The sequence below is a fragment of the Mus caroli genome, unplaced genomic scaffold (genome assembly GCF_978045245.1).
Source record: "Mus caroli unplaced genomic scaffold, Mus_caroli_1 scaffold_14, whole genome shotgun sequence".
Taxonomy (NCBI): domain Eukaryota; kingdom Metazoa; phylum Chordata; class Mammalia; order Rodentia; family Muridae; genus Mus; species Mus caroli.
Genome location: NW_028227269.1, coordinates 67,641,282 through 67,660,056, shown reverse-complemented (window position 1 = coordinate 67,660,056; position 18,775 = coordinate 67,641,282). Strand labels below are relative to the sequence as shown.

Here is an 18,775-nt window from a genome sequence, read left to right as displayed (position 1 = left end):
CAATTTATAACTCCTAAAATGAGGCAAAGAGGAGATCCAAACAGATTTGTGGGTTTTTTTTCTCACAAAGTATTTTAGACCAGAATGAAAAAAAAAATACATAAAAAATATAAATGGGGGGCTGGTGAGATGGCTCAGTGGGTAAGAGCACCCGACTGCTCTTCCGAAGGTCGAGAGTTCGGATCCCAGCAACCACATGGTGGCTCACAACCATCCGCAACAAGATCTGACGCCCTCTTCTGGAATGTCTGAAGACAGCTACAGTGTACTTACATATAATAAATAAATAATTCTTTAAAAATAAATAAATAAATAAATAAATAAATGGAAGAAATCTCTGTGGATGTCATCACGAGTCCCAAGGTCATGAGCTGATCTAGTTGTGTTTCAGACAAGACCACTAATGACTACTAGCCTTTGAACACTCCTGGAAACCACTTTCTTCTGTCCTTTGAACTGGTGATATCAGGTTAAGATACTATACAGGGTGTGAATCCTGGAGAAGGTATTTACATCTCTCCCTATGCAACACTGAACATTATGCACTTGGAATCTATCTATCTATCTACTATCTATATATATCTTGGGGTACAGTCCTTGCGTTGCATGCAAAGGGCTCTGTAATCCCAGCTGAAGGCAGAAGTGGAAGGGTTATAAACACAAGGCCAGCCAGAGCTATGCACACAAACCAATCTTTAAACAAGCAAAGAGTAAGACAGCTCAGTGGTAAAGGTACCTGCCACCAAAGTGCCTGGAGTTCTGTCCCTGAGACTCACAGGATAGAGAGCTCTGAACGTCCTCTGACCTTCAGCATTCACCACCAACACACGTGCACACTCACATGTGCACACAGGTTACAAATGTGGTAAAACATTTCAAAAGCCAAAACCCAGGCAACTGTGCTTCCCCTTGAAAATGCACACACAGTTCTAGTATGAGAGTGGTGAAGAAAACAATAATTCTTGAGACTGGTTCAAAATCAACAGTCATCTTCACACAGAAATGAGCCCTCTGCAATTTTTTTTTTTTATATATACATCATGGAAAAGTAAGCCTAAAGATTGCTTCTCACTCCTGTGACTGTACTTTTAAAAGTATCTCAGTCACAGTTGGCACCAGTTTTGCTGTACTTTGGCAAAACTGAACTTTGGATCATTTCTGGCCTTCAAAAACAATTTAGGCAGTACTTCCCTTAGGCAGCAGCTTTTCTTACTGCTCATTATCTATGCCTGGCTAATTTGAAAGCCAAACAATTTCTTCCTAAGAGAATGCACTGTCATGAACAGGCTTCCTTTAAGCTCATACAGTGTATAGCTAGAAAATATTAAGATGTGATGCTCATTCTCAAAACTCCTAGAATGCCTTTATTGATACAAATAGAAGATTCTGCAAAATGATTAGGGAATTTTATGCAAAAATGAGTATTTTATTTTGGCAGCACTAAGAAGAAAAAAAATCAAAACCACTGTATTTCTACATTGAGGTGAAAACATTGCTTCAACTTCCTTATTAATCAAATACATTCCAAAGGAAATCATGTAATATGTATGTTGAAAGCACAGGCAAATCTTAACACAACAGCACAGGAATCAGTAATACTGAAAATGACTCTTCCGACAGGATGCTTAACAAACTTAAAACTTCTGAGTTATTGAACCAAAGGATTCCTTTCTAATAACTGTGTCAATAGTGAAACTGGGTCTGTCCCAGAAATACTCTAGTGATTTCATTTTAATACTTTTTACTGTTGTTGACAGTTTTAAATAAATCTTGATATACTTAAAATAACTTTTGAAAGTGGAAAAGTTTACAAAGTTTTAGATAAAAAGATTAACAGATGTGATTTAAATAAAATTTCCCCTTTCTTTTTTTTATCAATAATCTAATCATTACTTTTAAGCAGATAGACTGAATTTTAAAACCCAAGTCCCAAAATGAAAATTTCCGTTTGAAATTTTAATCAGTCCTAACTGAAGGGTTACTATGTATCTGGACACCTTTTACAAGAAGTGTATGTATTAAAGCAGAGGCCGGTTCCTATACCTTTATTCAATTGTATATCCCATTGAGACAAATATAAAAAATAGAAGACTGTCACTTTTGCTTTTGCAATTGTGATTTTTTTTTCTCACTGCAGTCTTCTATAACTTTTACAGAGTTCATGGTCCCTAATATCTCCCCACCCTCCGTTTTTCCTAGGTGGGGAAATGGCTGCCATAGGAAACTTCTCACCGATAACTAGAGTTTCCGGAAACATGTATTGTTTGTTGCTATTTAATAATGACTCAATTTGGGCACTCTGGGTGGATGGCCTACATGTTTTCTTGTGATGCATACCACAGTCTCCAGCATGAAAAATCCTAGGAGCCTGAGGAACTAAGACTTTCCAGATTTTAGGAAGACAAGCTAGAGTCAAATATTGAAGAGTCCAGTCCCAGTTATAATCATCGTAAGTACAGAAAGTGTCCGTGCATTCGATAAGCTTCTGATACGCATCTCGGGTCAAGGCTAGCCCCATGTTGTGCTCTGTCGATTTCCAAGTTTTCACATCGACTTTGTCAGCAATGCCATAGAAACTCCGAATGGTGGTGTAGGTCCCTAGAGAGAGGACGTCACACCCAGGACACTCCTGCTGCTTCAGTTTCCACATCTGTTTGAAGACATGGTAAAAGTCTGGGGCTAGGTAGTGGTCCTCTTCCAGGAAGAGTATAAGGCCAGTGTAATCTTGAAGAACTTTGACTCTTTCCCATACAAAATGCAGCTTCCACCACCAATGGTGTTTGGTTTGTGAGAACTTGGCCTCTCTGTAATGGCCGAAGGAGTCAGGGTATTCGGCATTGATGCACCCCAACTTCAGAGCTGCATTCTTCTTTAGGTCTCTGGGGCAATCTCTAGGGTCACTACCCGGAAACTCACTCGGGTACAGCTGAATGCTGAACGGAAAGAACACTTGCAGAACCGGGCAGAAATCCACCCTGGAGATCAGACTGTTGATCTCTGCGGACCAGAAGTCATGGCTAAAGATGACTAGGACTTCCTGAATACCCTGGGCTTTGCGAAGCGAGTCTATCAGCAACCTGAGGTATTCCGGCCTGTTATGCACCTGGACCACCAGCACCAGCTCCCCGGGGCTCCAGGTGCCGTCATTACCGACGTTCCTCAGCATCTGATCGAAGTTCAACTGGTACACCAGGGACCGGTACCGCAGCGTTAGGTTGTCCACCTCCGGCCGCGGGACCGCGGGAACCAGAGGAGCGGCCGATTCGTTTGAGACCCTGCGGATGCCTACGGACACGGCGAGGTGGCCCGCACCCCGTACGGGATCCGCGTCCAGCAGCGGCGGGCCAAGGGCGTCGCTCTTCCTTTGTCGCCCATTGCTACTCCAGAGGACGAAGCCGCAGGCGGCCACCACGAGCGTCAGGATTAGCACCTTCCGTTTGTAGATGCGGAACCTCATGGTCTCCAGGGCCCGGAGCGCGGGCGCGGAAAAGGAGCTGGCGGCCTCTGCACGGAAGGGGCGGGCGGGCGGCGCCGTCGCCTTGGCCTGCAGCCCTAGGAACTGGCCCCCGCGGCGGCCCTCGCTAACTCATCCCGGGCTCCGGCGTCCTGGGGCCCGAAGGCTCTCAACTGCCTCGCGCCGCCCGGGCTCCGCGCATCCTCTCTGGCAGTTGCAGCTCCGGCAGCCGCCCCGCCGCTACGAGCCGCGGCTCAGCGTCGCCTCAGTCCTCTCCATTCAGCAACCGGGGGTCCCGGAAGAAGCCCAGCCGCGGTCGCCGACACCGTGACTCCTTTACCTGCGCTCCCCGTGGCCCTGCGTCCTCTGCGCGCTCATCCTTGCTCGCACGGCGGAACGGCGACACCGTACGCCGCAGCCTCGCCCCGCTCCGGCAGCGACCGCTCTGACAAGCCGCGACTGGCCTGCGAGCGCCCCGGCCCTTCGGCCCACACCCTCCGCCCCGCCCCGCCCCGCCGGGCGCTGATTGGCGCTTCTCAGAAGCCTCCGGAGGAGGCCGCTGCTTATTGGCTCGCAGTCCCGTCGCTCAGGTTCAGTTCCGACTTCCGCTCTGTTCATCCCTTTCCTGTTCGGCGCGTGCGGTTGAGTCGGGGATCGCGGCGGCCGGCCTCTCGGTAAGTCTGGAGCAGACCGGTAGCTGCTTCCTTGGGGATCGCGGTCGCCTGGAAGCCGGAGCCGACCGAGCTCTTTGAGGCGTGGGAAAGGGGCAGGTGCTGCCCGCCGCGGCTTGAGATCAGCCCGCGGCTCTCTTGGAAGAGACCGCTCCAGCATGGCGGCTACCGGGCGGCGAGGCGTGCTGGCTGCTAACGACACGTCAGCCTTCGGGCCCGCTGGCGAGTGACGGTGCTTTAGAGAGGGTGAAGCCAAAACAGACTGACGTGGCTGGGGGGAAGGAACGAGCCCGGTTGTTGCAGAAACGACTATATTTCGTTGTACGCCATTCGTAGCTAGAAAACGGAGCGAATTGCTGCGGGGTAGTCCGAACAAAACTTCACTCTACCCGGACGCCACTGCGTTGTCCTTGCAGTGAACCCTAAGAAATTGGACGCTGGTTTGGGGAGAACTGTAATGGCCACTCCAAGTGTCAGTTCCTTTGGACGCTAAGGCAGACCTCAACTAGCAATCCTCTGCCTCAGCCTCCCAGGATACACTCCATCAGGTCTGAGTTTTTAACTGTTAGTGCCTCGTTTTAGTTTAAAAAACCAAAAAACAGTTTTTCTATAGGCTTGAAGTGATAAGGATTGAACCCCGGTGTTTAAACCAGTGCTCAACCACTCAGCTGCATGTTGGCCTTTTATTCACGTGGGAAATGAGTACTTGGTGGGTTCACAAATTTTCGAACATTACTGTTTTTTTAAATATGTTCCTACAAAGTATACTGTTTAAAACTTTCGAATTTGAAGCTCTTTAATGTCTGAAACTTTCTTACAGTTTTCATCGCAGACACTTCTACTACAAACATGGTCAACGTACCAAAAACCCGAAGGACTTTCTGTAAGAAATGTGGCAAGCATCAGCCTCACAAAGTGACCCAGTATAAGAAGGGCAAGGATTCCCTGTACGCCCAAGGAAAGCGGCGCTACGATCGCAAGCAGAGTGGCTATGGTGGGCAGACAAAGCCAATCTTTCGAAAGAAGGCCAAAACCACAAAGAAGATTGTGCTCAGGCTTGAGTGTGTTGAGCCCAACTGCAGATCCAAGAGGATGCTGGCCATTAAGAGATGCAAGCATTTTGAACTGGGAGGCGACAAGAAGAGGAAGGGCCAAGTGATCCAGTTCTAAAACTTGTGTTCTCTGAGAGGAAAATACTGAAGCAGTAGAGAAATGACCTGCTAGGGAATAAAGTTACTGTTAATGGTACTAAGCCTTGTGTTTTGATTCTTAGTAGCATTGCATATTTAGGGGTTTTTGTTTTCAAACATAATTTGAGTCTGGGTCTATCTCTGCCTCCTAAATATTAGAATTGCACCATATCCTATTTCTATGGTGCTTTGTTGGGTTGAACCAGGGCTTTCTGCATGCTAGGCTAAGTGTATACTAAGCGCCCTACCAGAAGTTATACAGATAACCAATAGCTACAGAATAATGGGCACAGAACATATGTGATGGTCATAGAATTCATTTCCCAGATCTGGTGACAAAGGTCTCATCCTTCCACTCAGAATGGCTTGGAGACTTAACGTTAAATTGGTCACATCTTCCATTAGGTATTTTCAATTTATATGAAAATTATTATTTAATAATTGTTCATGATATTTTCCAGTATTTTCAGACTTGTTGATGTTGGCTAATTTACCATGGACAGTGATACATGTTTGGTAACTCATTCAAAAAAATTCCATAAAAGGGAGGGGGGAATAAAATTTGAATTTAAATGACTCATTGGTGGGTGGGGTAAATAATACAATTAAGACTGGAGAGATGGCTTATTAACCCTGGCTGCCTTTTTTTTTTTTTTTTTTTTTTGGTTTTTCGAGACAGGGTTTTTCTGTGTAGCCTTGGCTGTCCTGGCACTCATTTTGTAGACCAGGCTGGCCTCGAACTCAGAAATCCGCCTGCCTCTGCCCTCGAGTGCTGGGATTAAAGGCGTGCGCCACCACGCCCGGCAGAAAGTTTACTCCTATGTAAAGATAATGAAGGAAGCAAGCTTTTTCATTGGTGGTGGTGCTAGGAGTCAAACTTAGGGTCCTGTATATACTAGGGAAGTCCTCTATTACAGACCTATACCGTCATTACCTAGTTAAGAAATAAAATTTTGGGACTGGTGAGATGGCTCAGTGGGTAAGAGCACCCGACTGCTTTTCCAAAGGTCCGAAGTTCAAATCCCAGCAACCACATGGTGGCTCACAACCACCCGTAATGAGATCTGGTGCTTCTGAAGACAGCTACAGTGTACTTACATTAAATAAATAATAAAATAAAATTTTGGGGAGACAGGGTTTCTAGCTTTGGCTGTCCTGAAAGTATGTAGATCAGGCTGGCCTCAAATTCAGAGATTAACTTCCCTCTGCCTCCTTTAAGGTAGACCACTATGTCTGACCCCTTGAATAAAGTTCTAATAAAAGTGTTCTAATGCTGCTGGGCAGTGGTGGCATAATAATCCCAGCACTTGGGAGGCAGATGCAGGAGTTCAAGGCCAGCCTAGTCTAGAAAGTAAGTTCCAGGAGTGCTAAATGCTATACAGAGAAGCCTTGTCCTGAAAAACCAGAAAAAAAAAAAAAGTGTTCTAATGCTTAATACAAATATTTGAATCTTTAAAAAAGGAAAAAAGTTTCAAATGATAAAGTTGTAGTAAAATGAATTATAGGTGAAATCTAGAGGTTCTCCTTTCCAGGCTGAACAGCCACACCCTAACACCTCTGTTCCTCCTAACCAATTCACTCTCAGACCTGGAACTCAGAGATCTGCCGGTCTCTGCCTCCCAAATGCTAGAATTAAATGTGTATCACACCATGACTTTATGGTTGCGGTGGGGGGGGGGGGGGTCGGTTAGAATATTTAGTGACAAATACTCCTTCCCCCTAGATCCTCAAGTAACACAATCAGTACAGGGTTTCTCTGTATAGCCCTGGCTGTCCTGGAACTCACTTTGTAGACCAGGCTGGCCTTGAACTCAGAAATCCCCCTGCCCCTGCCTCCCAAGTGCTGGGATTAAAGGTGTGCGCCACCATGCCCGGCTACTTCACCTTCATACATCTGTAACAACTGTAAATTTGGGAACTTAGAATTTACAAGATAAACACTGCATGTCCTCCTGATGTGGACACACCATACAAAATATGCAATAAACATGAGAAATACGAACACCAACACCTTATAAAGATTATACACATTTAGAAGTAAAACCTAAGAGTTCTAAGGGAAAATGGGAAGTTTAAGCAAAGCCCCTGCTTGCTTGGTCTGGCCTTCAGTTGCTCTCTATGTTCTTCAGTAGAAAGCCTCCAGTCCTGATACGGACAAAACCCAATCACTACCTTAAACCACAAGGAGAATCAAAACAGAAGCACAGTGGAGCTTAACAATGTTCATAACATGGAGCATTTAAGATAATTCAATAAATACAACCCCCCCCAAAAAAAATCCGCCTGCCTCTGCCTTCCAAGTGCTGGAATTAAAGGCAAGAAGTGTTGGGTTTTTGAAAGATTTCAGAATTTTGAATGGAGACCAGAAGAGGGATTGGATCTCTTAAGAGCTAGAGTTACAGGCATTTTAAGCTGCCCAAGAAAGGTGCTGCAATCTGAACTCGGGTCCTCCGGAAGAGCAATATTAACTCCTAACCACTAAGCTCTCTCTGGCCTTTATAACATTAGAAATGATTTTACACATGAGTATGGGTGTTTACCTGAATGTATTTCTGTGCATCAGAAGAGGGTTTCAGATTCCCTGGGACTGCAGTTATGAGCTACCATATGGGTGCTGGGAATTGGGGATCTACTGCAAGAGCAACCAGTGCTCTTAAATTTTTTTTTAAAGTTATTCTGTATGCCTGTGTGCAACTTGCAAGAATCTGTTCTCTCCTCCTGAGTGCCAACAATTGTACTTAGATGTCACGCTTTGCAAGAAGGACCTTTACCTCTGAGCCCAAGAACATTCTTTTCATCTGTGTGATTAGGATAAGTATCTAGTTTGATTTAAGATGTAGGCCTGATGTGGCAGATCTCTACAAAGCAAGTTCCAGGACAGTCAACAGAGAAACTCATCTCGAAAAAGCAAAAGCATCAACAGCAAAGTGGTGTGAAGCAGTGGGCTATGCACAGACAGCCTGGTCCCCAGTGACCCGATGGTGGTGACTTCCACTTGCACGGGACAGCTACATATCCTGGGTCCCTGGCTCCTGTCATGTAACTACAGCCTCCCACAGCCCCCAACCCCAAGAGGTATGTGGCCATCAGTCACATAGGAGCGGCACCTCCCACATGCAAATAAGGTTTCCCCAAAGATTTCAGACCAAACCAATGAGAAGTACCTGTTGTCATCCTATCTGAAAGGATTAGAGGTATGTGACACACACACACCAGAAGAGGGCATCAGATCTCTTTACAGATGGTTGTGAGCCACCATGTGGTTGCTGGGATTTGAACTCAGGACCTTTGGAAGCCGTGCTCTTTACCACTGAGCCATCTCTCCAGCCCATATCCTGGATTCTTGGGGCAGACACTAACCCTGCAATCATATGTTAACTTCACAGTAAGATCTATTCAGTATTTGTCTGCATATGCAATTTGTATGTGTGCCACACTCAAGTCTGGGGTTCCTGAGGTCAGAAGAGGGCATTGGATTCCCTGGTACATACAGTTGTGAGACATTGCATTGTTCCTCTGCAGGAGGGTATGTGCTCTTAACTGCTGAGCCATTGATATACTTCCAAAACTAAATTCAGCTTTAATTAAATTAAAATTTGAGTCAAAGGTTGAAAATGCTAACATAATATATATTTTCTTGCCATACAAATATACAATGCTTTCCTTTCTCTAATTTGTTACTGGTAAAGCACAAATGAATACTCAACTGATATACATCTAGAAACCTTTCTGTTATTACATTAACTAGTTTAACACATCCGAGGACTTTACAAAACAGGTGAGAGAACAAAAGTAAGAGACAACAGGAGCTTCCGTTCTACCCATACTATCTACTAAGACCACAGTGTGCGCAACAGAGTGTAGGTTCATTGTAGTCGTTCCTTGAATGAAAGACTGGAGACAAAATCTTCCACAGACACAGGTTTTGGCAGTATCCAAATCTTGACAAAGATGGTAAGGAATTATATCAGGGCCATATGGAATCCTAATGGGAAAAACATAGACACTGTTACTAGATGGTTTGGGTTTTTTTTTTTTGGTTTTTCGAGACAGGGTTTCTCTGTTATAGCCCTCGATATCCTGGATCACTCTGTAGACCAGGCTGGCCTCAAACTCAGAAATCCTCCTGCCTCTGCCTCCCAAGTGCTGGGATTAAAGGCGTGCGCCACCACTGCAGGACTACTAGATTCTTAATAGAACATTGAACATATCTTTAGTCCCAGCACTTGGGAGACAGAGGCAGGCAGATAGATCTATGTGAGTCGAGGCCAGCCTCATCTACAAATCCAGTTCCGGGTCAGCCAGGGCTACACAGAAAAACCCCTTCTTGAAAAACAAAACGAAACCAACAAAAACCAAAATAATCAGAACACAGAGTATAATGAAATAAGAATTAAGTATTACTCTTATTTCAGGACTCAGTATAACTGTTTTATACTGCTAAGAATAAGACAAATAGATGGGAAAAAAAAAACCAAAACCCAAACCAAACCAAACTGCCCCTAGATTTTGGTATATAATCCTGGAAGCACTCTGTGTGAGACCTGACTTAAAGTGTTTCTCCCTGGAAGGTAAAGCCCCTGGCTTGTTTTCCCTGATCTCTAAAAATACAGCCAGAAAGAAGCTCTTTGTTCTCTATAGCCAGAAAAAAGGCCTTTTTGTTTCTGAGCCTTACTTACAGCCAGGGATGCGATAATTGTAATTTTACCAAGGACATCGGAAAGAGAAGAACTCTCCTCCCAACTCCTCCCAATTCCTCAGCTAGCTGTTAAAAGCCCCCTACTGTCACCGCTCCGGTTGAACTCCCCTGCCCTGTACTGCAGAGGGACTTCATCCTCAGCTAGCTGATAATAAAACCTCTTGCAGTTTGCATCAGGTGTGGTTTTCTCTCGAGTCTTGGGGTGCTGGCCAGCTCATGGCGGTACTTGAGTTGAGGCCCAGCTTGGGGGGGGCGGGGGGGGGGGTGTCTTACATCTGGAGGGTGAGGCTGACTGAGGTTGAGGCCAGACAGGCCTACACAGGGAGACAAGTCATGAACAAACAAAAACAAGCTGAGGTCAACCTGAATGCATGAAATCCTGTCTTAGAAAGTAAGCCTTGGTGGCACAGGCTTATAATCTCAAGTCTGGAGGTTGGAGAAGGAAGATCCTAAATTCAAGGTCTGACTGGGTAGAAGATATAACTCCTCGGAAGGGTAATTGTAGCCCAAGGTTCACTCTCCAGTTTTTTTTTTTTTTAAAGCAGAAGTGGGTGCAGTTATGTGCAGATGAATCCCAGCACTGGCTGCTCTTCCAGTGGTCCTGAGTTCAATTCCCAGCAACTACAGGGTGGCTCACAACCATCTGTAATGAGATCTTATGCCCTCTTCTGGTGTGTATGAAGAAAGTGACATTGTACTCACATACATTAAATAAATAAATAAATCGTAAAAAAAAAAAAAAAAAAAGAAAAAGAAAACGAAAAAAGAAAGAGGTAAAGGCAGGAGGGCTGTGCATTTGGGGTCAACCTGAACTACATAGTAAAATTTGTCTCAAATCCACCAAGATGATCTTTTTGGGAGGTAGATGTTAGGGAGAAAGTCCAGCAGGTAAAGTCCTTGGGGAGTAAGCATGAGGATCTGTGTTTGACTCACAGAACTCACATACAAAGTCTCGGGACAGTGCTGCATTGTAATCTGAAGGTGGAAGAGGCGGAAATGGGTAGCTGCATGTGCTCTATGGCTGGCCAGCCTAGTCTACTTGATGAGTTCAGGATAAAATGACACTGTCTCTAATAAGAAGGTTGGCTCTTAGGGAATAATCCTTGAGGCTGATGTTTGATGCTTGAGAAATACTTGTATGAGCATAAATACATACACACTCTTTTCCTTAAAATAACATCTTTCACCGGGTGTGGTGGCACACACCTTTAATCTCAGACAGGTTTATTTTATGTTATACTTCTGGGTCATAGTCAAATTAGTAAGAGAGGTCAGGCAGGAACCCAAGCCTGAGCTGGAAGCAGAAACCACAGACGAACACAGCTTGTTGACTTACTCAGTGGCTAGCTCAGGCTAATGTTCAGCCAGCTTCCTTATATAGCCTAGGACTATCTGCTCAGAGACAGGGGTTCCCATATTGGGGCTGGGCCCTCCAGTGTCAATTGCTAATCAAGACAACCCTACACAGACAGTGCCACAGACCAACCCGATAAAGACAATTAGTCAACTGACACTTTTTTTCCAGGCAATGCTAGACTGCCGAGTTGACAGTTGATGCTAATAGGCTGGTTCACTTACTAGCTTCCATATCTCTATGAAAGAAACATGAATAAAGGAAAATCAAATGAAAACCTATCGAATAAACAAAGCCCAGGCAATGGAGCTCACTCTCACCAAACCACTGCTCGGAGTGTTCAGAGCTAAGAGCAAGAGAACCAGCAGTTACTGAGTCCTTCATGTGCAAAATGTTTTGGTATGATATTAGCTTATTTTGCCTCAAAATTCTGTAAAATATTATCCCAGTTTCCAATGAGGTTAAGAGGTTAACTAACATGCTAAAGTCATATAAATGGGTAAAGCCAGTAGTCCAATTCAAGCCTGGTTTGACAGACCACACTTCAGCACTGTGCCAGACTGGAATCATCAAATGTCTCCATGCAGTAGGACCACCCAGAGATATCTAACTGAAACACACAGCTCATCCCAGTCTCTGTTTATGTTTTTTTTTTCGGGTCTTTCTATGTAGCCTTGGCTGTCCTGGAACTCCATCTGTGAGGCTACCCTTGAACTCAAGAGATCCATCTACCTCTGCCTCCAAAGTGCTGGGATGTATGCTACCACTACCCAGCCAGGTCCCCATTCTTAAAAGTCCCTGTAGCGGGCCGGGCGTGGTGGCGCACGCCTTTAATCCCAGCACTCGGAGGCAGAGGCAGGCGGATTTCTGAGTTCGAGGCCAGCCTGGGCTACAGAGTGAGTTCCAGGACAGCCACGACTACACAGAGAAACCCTGTCTCGAAAAGCCAAAAAAAAAAAAAAAAAAAAAGTCCCTGTAGCAAGGGTCAGGCTATGCACAACATTGGGAGTTATTAAGACTGACGGTTGGAGTGGGTGAGGTAACTCGTTGGGTAAAGGTGCTGAGGCCAAGCCTGGTGAACTGAGGTCAGTCCCTAGAACCAACATGATGGGAGGAAGGAACCTACTCCCACAAGGTGACCTCTGTCCAAATGCTGTTATTATAAATGCCCCCACCATTCCTGATTCCACTAAATAACTAAAAGGTTAAAAGCCCACAGACTATTACTGAGTCTCCTCAGAATGTTAGAATGCTATTCAAGTACCACACTTCATGACTGAAGGGCTTACCTATAGAATAACACAGCTTGTTCACAGGATTCCAGTAAAGTTAATGGTACTTGAAGCTTTATAATTGGAATGACTTCTGGTTTTTCAAAAGTATTCCCAAAAAGATCCAAGTGCTCCAGGGATAACATTCTAAATTCAGAAGGGAGATTTCTAAGTTTGTTTCGAGCTGCTGATAGAAAACGAAGGTTTGTTAGCTGTCCTATCTTGAAAGGAAGGTGAATCAACTCATTATCATTAAGGTTTAAGTTAGTAAGTTCCCGGAATTGACAAAACTGCACAGGGAGTGCTTTGATTTTGTTCTTGCTGAGATCCAAACTGTGAAGTGACTTCTGGAGTGTAGAAGTACACAAGGGCACACTAAATGTCTCCAGCTGATTGTCATTAAGGTTAAGCTCTTGAAGGTGGGTGAGGTCTCCAATTGTAGCTGGAAGCTTTTTTATACAGTTGTGACTCAGGTCTAACTTCGTAAGATTTTTTAAGCACAGCATACGCATATCAACTCGGGCAAGGCTACAGTAAGAAGCCTGAAGGTGTTCCAGAAAATATGGAAAGTTCTTGCTTAGAGGATAATCCTTTTTGGATGTGATAACCATTTTGGTTTTATATTTTTCAAATTCTGAAGTCTTCACTGGTTTTAGTGTTGAAAGTGGTGTGTTGACGTCACAGCCTCTATGAGCCAGTCTCATAGCTGAAAGTAAAGTCTTTAAATTGCCAGGATTGGCCTGAATAAATAAAAACAAGTTACACAATTATAAATTCCATTTTAAATATTTCATGCTTGCTAGTTCTCCCCTTAAAGCCCTACAGCTTCACACACAGGTTATGTAATCAGTTTTGATATGGACTGTAAAATATATTTTAGTATTTGGTCTAAATTTCAACTTTGAAAGATTTGGGGGAGCCGGGTGTGGTGGCGCACACCTTTAATCCCAGCACTCGGGAGGCAGAGGCAGGCGGATTTCTGAGTTCGAGGCTAGCCTGGTCTACAAAGTGAGTTCCAGGAGAGCCAGGGCTACACAGAGAAACCCTGTCTCGAAAAACCACAAAAAAAAAAAAAAAAAAAGAAAGATTTGGGGGATATTGTGAGGGCTGGTGGGTAAAGCTGCTCGTTGCTAAGCATGACAGCCTGAGTTCAATCCCTAGAACCCACAGAGTGGAAGAAGAGAGCCAACACTTGCAGGTTTCCCTCAGACCTCCACCCATGTACAGACACACGTACACACACACACACACACACATACACACAATAAGGGTTGGACTGGGTTCAGGTCCCAGCACCCATCTTAGGCTGCTCACAACTGTCTGTTTGTCTGTCTCTGCCTACAGGTCAGATAAGGATGTAATGACGTCTCAGGCACTGTTCCAGCACAGATCCTTGTGTTGCCCTTCTCCTTACTACAGTGATAATGGAGACTAGCCTCTGAAACTAAGGGAGCCCCCAATTAAATACTTCTTTTATAAAAGTTGCCTTGGTCAAGGTGTCTCTTAATGAAAATAGAACAGTGACTAAGCCACACGTAAAAATAAAATTTGAAATGCATTAATAATAACAATAACAACAACAATCTTGGAAAGCGATGGCTGTGTAAGCTTGGAAAGTATGTGGTGGCTCGGGCTGTCTTCCCAGCACTAGAGAAGTTGAGGCAGGATTGCTGTCAGTTTTAGGTCAGCATGGTCTCAGATCCTATCGCAAACAAAATAGACACCTGCAAGAATCTGTCTCTAATTGCAGGTCTCATTTCAGGGTCTGCCAGGTGGCTCTGGGCCAAAAGACTGAAGACAGATGCTCCAATGTTTTTAAGAAATTAGGGGTGGGGGGCAGAGAGATGGATCAGTGGTTAAGAGCACTGACTGCTCTTCAAGAGGTCCTGAGTTCCCAGCAACCACATAGTGGCTCATAACCATCTGCAATGGGGTCTGATGGCCTCTTTTGGTGTGTCTGAAGAAAGCACTGAAGGGTATACTCATATACATTAAATAAATAAATCATTAACAACAACAACAAAAAAAGAAGCCAAGCAATGGTGGTGCGCACCTTTAATCCCAGCACTCGGGAAGCAGAGGCAGGCGGATTTCTGAGTTCGAGGCCAGCCTGGTCTACAGAGTGAGCTCCAGGACAGCCAGGGCTGCACAGAGAAACCCTGTCTCAAAAAACAAAAAAAACAAAACAAAACAAAAAAAACCAAACCAAAACAAAACAAAACAAAAAAACCCCAAAACAGCAAAAAAAGCAAATGTAAGTTGTTTAGCATTGAGAGATATGCTATAGAATTGAAAGCATGGTTTTCGGATGGTAATACAGGCTAAAATCAAAACATAATTCAGGTATAGAATTTTAAGCTTTTTGTTTTGTTTTGTTTTTCGAGACAGGGTTTCTTTGTATAGCCCTGGCTGTCCTGGAACTCACTGTGTAGACCAGGCTGGCTTCGAACTCAGAAATCCACCTGCCTCTGCCTGCCTCCCAAGTGCTGGGATCAAAGGCATGTGCCACCACCGTGCGGCTTAAGCTCTTTAGTTAGGTTATGATGGTAGAGTACATTATCTAGTTGACAAATATGGGCTGGATGTTAATTGTATATCATACTCTACAATTTATATACCTATACATATAGAATATATATAATTATGCTCAGTTTATGTCTGAGAGCCTTTTTTTTTTGGACAGAAAGGTGAGGTGTTAGGGATTGGTTCTAATGCTTTGATTTAATCGGGAATCAGTGCATACAAATGCTGAAGGTCCTTGTCCCCAACTGGTTTTTGAGGGATCAATAAAGATGCCAACAGTCAATGGCTGGGCAAAGGGACACAGGGCGGGACCCTTAGAGTGGGCTAAGAACTGGGAAAAGGGAGACAGAGAATCACCATGACTTGGGGGGACAAGGATGGGAAGCAGGAGCTGCAGGAGAGAAAGTAAATTAGCCATGGGAGAATTTGGCCACTTCCCCATTGGGCCTAAGGTAGCAGGGGAAGGTTTAGGAGTGCCCAGCCTTTGAGGTACCCAAGGCATTTTAAAATTAACTGGTGTGTGTGTGTGTGTGTGTGTGTGTGTGTGTGTGTGTGTGCATGTCTTCCATTCTCGAATCCAGATAGATAGCTCCTGGGCCGGTGCATGCGTGCAGCAGTGTAGCCCAAGCTCATCTCTACAGCCTGTCAAGATGCTTTTAACAGCCAAACAATCTTTGTTTTGGGATATAGTCTCCCTGTATATCCCTGGATGGCCAAGAACTTGACTTGTAGATTACATTAGCCTTGGGCTTACAAAAACCCTCCTGCCTTTGGTTTCTGAGTGTTGGGATCACACGCATTTGATGCTGCACCTGGCTTGCATATTTGTTACTATTTCCAATATCATACCTTACTCAGACAGATGTCCACAGGAGGCTCCTTTAGCCGGACAGTGGCTTTCCCCTCATCCACAAATTTGGTGAAGAGCTGCTCAATGTTCTCTCTTAGCTAATTAGAATCAGAGGGGAAGGGGTTGAGGGAGGGACACAAAAGGAGAATTACTATTCAGTAACACTCGCTGAGAGTAGAATGTGCCAATCTTCTTCCAGGTTTTAGTTTAGCTTTTAGTCCCATGTCTCAGTGTTTTATGAAGTTTTTGTTTTTTTAAGCAGATGAATAGTTACATCTTCCAGCCAGCCGACACTGGGCATTACTGCTGTGTCTGCTGAGAGACTTTCCTTCATTGTTTAGAGAATGTTTTCCTCTTTTCCAACCCAGTCATATGGCCATGGTCACAAGTGCCAGCAGTAGCTCCCTACCTTCCTCTCAGTCCCTCAGACCATGCCTGCCACTAGATTATCTGCAAGCTCCACCAGAGCAGAAAGCTTGTCTTGTTGCCATGTTAACCTCTGTACGACATCAACAGCTGGCATAACTGATCTCAACACTTTTCATAACACATGTTTTCTGCTTTAGACTTCAACAACTCTTTACTGAGAGGCAGTTATGTACCAGGCATAATGAGAACTTTGGAGCGGTATTTAATAAGAATGGTATGGTGGCCAGGCAGTGGTGGCACATGCCTTTAATCCCAGCACTTGGGAGGCAGAGGCAGGTAGATTTCTGAGTTTGAGGCCAGCCTGGTCTACAAAGTGAGTTCCAGGACAGCCAAGGCTATACAGAGAAAACATGTCTCAAAAAACCAAAAAAAAAAAAAAACCAAACCAAACAAAACAAAACCAAATAAAAGATTTAAGAACCGTGAAATTCATTACAGGATTGAAGAAACAATTAGATCTGCATTAAATTCTTCCTGGAAAGCTAGGTGTGGTAGCTCACACTTTTAATCCCAGCACTCAGGAATTCACAGCCATATGAATCTTTGTGAATTCCAGGCTAGATCTACAGAGTTCCAGGACAGTTGAGCTACACATAGTAAGAACCTGTTTTAAAAACAACAACAGGGCTGGTGAGATGGCTCAGTGGGTAAGAGCACCCGACTGCTCTTCGGAAGGTCTGAAGTTCAAATCCCAGCAACCACATGGTGGCTCACAACCATCTGTAATGAGATCTATGTGTGTGTCTCTTCTGGTGTGTCTGAAGACAGCTACAGTGTACTTACATATAATAAAAATAAATAAATCTTTAAAAAAAAAAACAAAACAAACAACAACAACAACTGGCTCTTGGAACTGGCGTATGCCTTTAATCCCAGCAACTGGGACAGATGGGACAGAAACAGCAGAAATTTATGAGTTTGAAGCCTGCCTGGTCTACAGTGAGTTCCAGACCAGCCATAGTTACAGAGCAAGACCTTGTCTCAATACATACATGTATGCATTTAATTTTTTTTTCTCCTAGAACTGCAGTGTAAAGTCTTAGCTGAACTTAGCTGAAGGACAGAAGGACAGGATAAAAGACAACATAGAACCAGACTCCTTAATAGCCTAGACAGGCAGGATTTAGATAATGCCTGGATGGAAGATGTTGTTAAAATGGTAGAATCTTTGCCTATCTTGCCTATCATGCATAAAACCCTAGGTTCTGCCCTCAACACAGCAGTACAAACCAGGTGTGTAGTGGTAACCCCAGAACTTGGGCGGGTGGTAGAGGCATGTGGATCAGGAAGTCAAGGTCCTCCTTACCACTACTAGCCTAACATGCACAAGGTCCTGGGCTCCATCCCCAGCACTCCAAAATTAAATGGATGAATGAATAAATAAAAATAAGTAACTTGAATAAGATAATACTCTCTTCTCTCAACTAAGCATTTGTTGTGAATTATAATATGTAAGGTAAAGAATCCCGAAAACATAACATCCGCTAAAAAAAATATCAGATGCAGGGTGAGGGACTCATTCCCTTATCTCCATTCATAGTTGACACAAAGACATCTTGTTTTGACCAAATAGCAGTGCCTGGTAATGGAGGAAAATGGATTTTATAAACCTTATTTTCAAACCTCCGGTTCAGACAGACTAGACTGGAGTTGGCCACCCGTGTACTACAGGCACAAAAAAATCTCTAAGTCGGGTCAAGCATTTTTTTTTTTTTTTTTTGAGACAGGGTTTCTCTGTATAGCCTTGGCTGTCCTGGAACTCACTTTGTAGACCAGGCTGGCCTCGAACTCAGAAATCCTCCTGCCTCTGCCTCCCGAGTGCTGGGATTAAAGGTGTGCGCCACCACGCCCAGAAGGTCAAGCATTTTCTAAACAAGTAACAGAGAGGATACATGTGGCAAACCTCTTCAACAACAACAACTCAAGTTTGGATAGTATTCATTGTTACATGCATTTTCTGTGTGCTGGAGATTTAACCAAAAGCCTCATATGCTGCTCTGCTTCAGTGTCGGAGGCTTGTACCCCGGCGGGATCGCTGTCTACCAACTCATACCCGCAGAAGCCAGCAGCTAAAGTAAGGAGGCGTGGATGCTCAAGACGCTGGGGACGCTTACCTTGTAGCTGGTTCCCTGCCTGTCCTTCATGGTGGAGACCAGCAGGCAGGCGCGGCTGTCGGACTCTGTCCTTGCCTCAGGCTGCAACTCATTCCTGCCCGGGGCCTGGCACAGGCTCACCACCGCTCGCACGCCCTTGCCTCGGCTCTTGAGCCCTAAGGTTGGCAAATGACAGCTACGGACCTCCACCTCGCAGGGCAGCCTCATCTTGCAGCTAAGT

At 44.6% G+C, this 18,775-nt stretch overlaps 3 protein-coding genes across 3 annotated transcripts; 1 reads left to right on the top strand and 2 right to left on the bottom strand.

Moving 5' to 3' along the window:
• Nucleotides 1-1,341: 1,341 nt before the first annotated feature.
• Nucleotides 1,342-3,918, bottom strand: Mgat2 (alpha-1,6-mannosyl-glycoprotein 2-beta-N-acetylglucosaminyltransferase). Its single transcript, XM_021178729.3, has one exon. It carries the CDS (start codon nucleotides 3,455-3,457, stop codon nucleotides 2,129-2,131), a length of 1,329 nt encoding a protein of 442 aa, XP_021034388.1. The 5' UTR covers nucleotides 3,458-3,918; the 3' UTR covers nucleotides 1,342-2,128.
• A 40-nt stretch (nucleotides 3,919-3,958) lies between these two features.
• Rpl36al (ribosomal protein L36a like) lies at nucleotides 3,959-5,373 on the top strand. Its single transcript, XM_021178730.3, has 2 exons — nucleotides 3,959-4,128; nucleotides 4,946-5,373. The coding sequence occupies exon 2, from the start codon at nucleotides 4,975-4,977 to the stop codon at nucleotides 5,293-5,295; it is 321 nt and encodes a 106-aa protein (XP_021034389.1). The 5' UTR covers nucleotides 3,959-4,128; nucleotides 4,946-4,974; the 3' UTR covers nucleotides 5,296-5,373.
• Nucleotides 5,374-8,972: 3,599 nt separating this feature from the next.
• On the bottom strand, nucleotides 8,973-18,775 carry Lrr1 (leucine rich repeat protein 1). The gene is made up of 4 exons (XM_021179591.2): nucleotides 18,556-18,775; nucleotides 16,012-16,110; nucleotides 12,658-13,379; nucleotides 8,973-9,300 (listed from the first exon to the last, which is right to left on the bottom strand). The coding sequence occupies exons 1-4, from the start codon at nucleotides 18,760-18,762 to the stop codon at nucleotides 9,060-9,062; spliced, it is 1,269 nt and encodes a 422-aa protein (XP_021035250.1). The 5' UTR covers nucleotides 18,763-18,775; the 3' UTR covers nucleotides 8,973-9,059.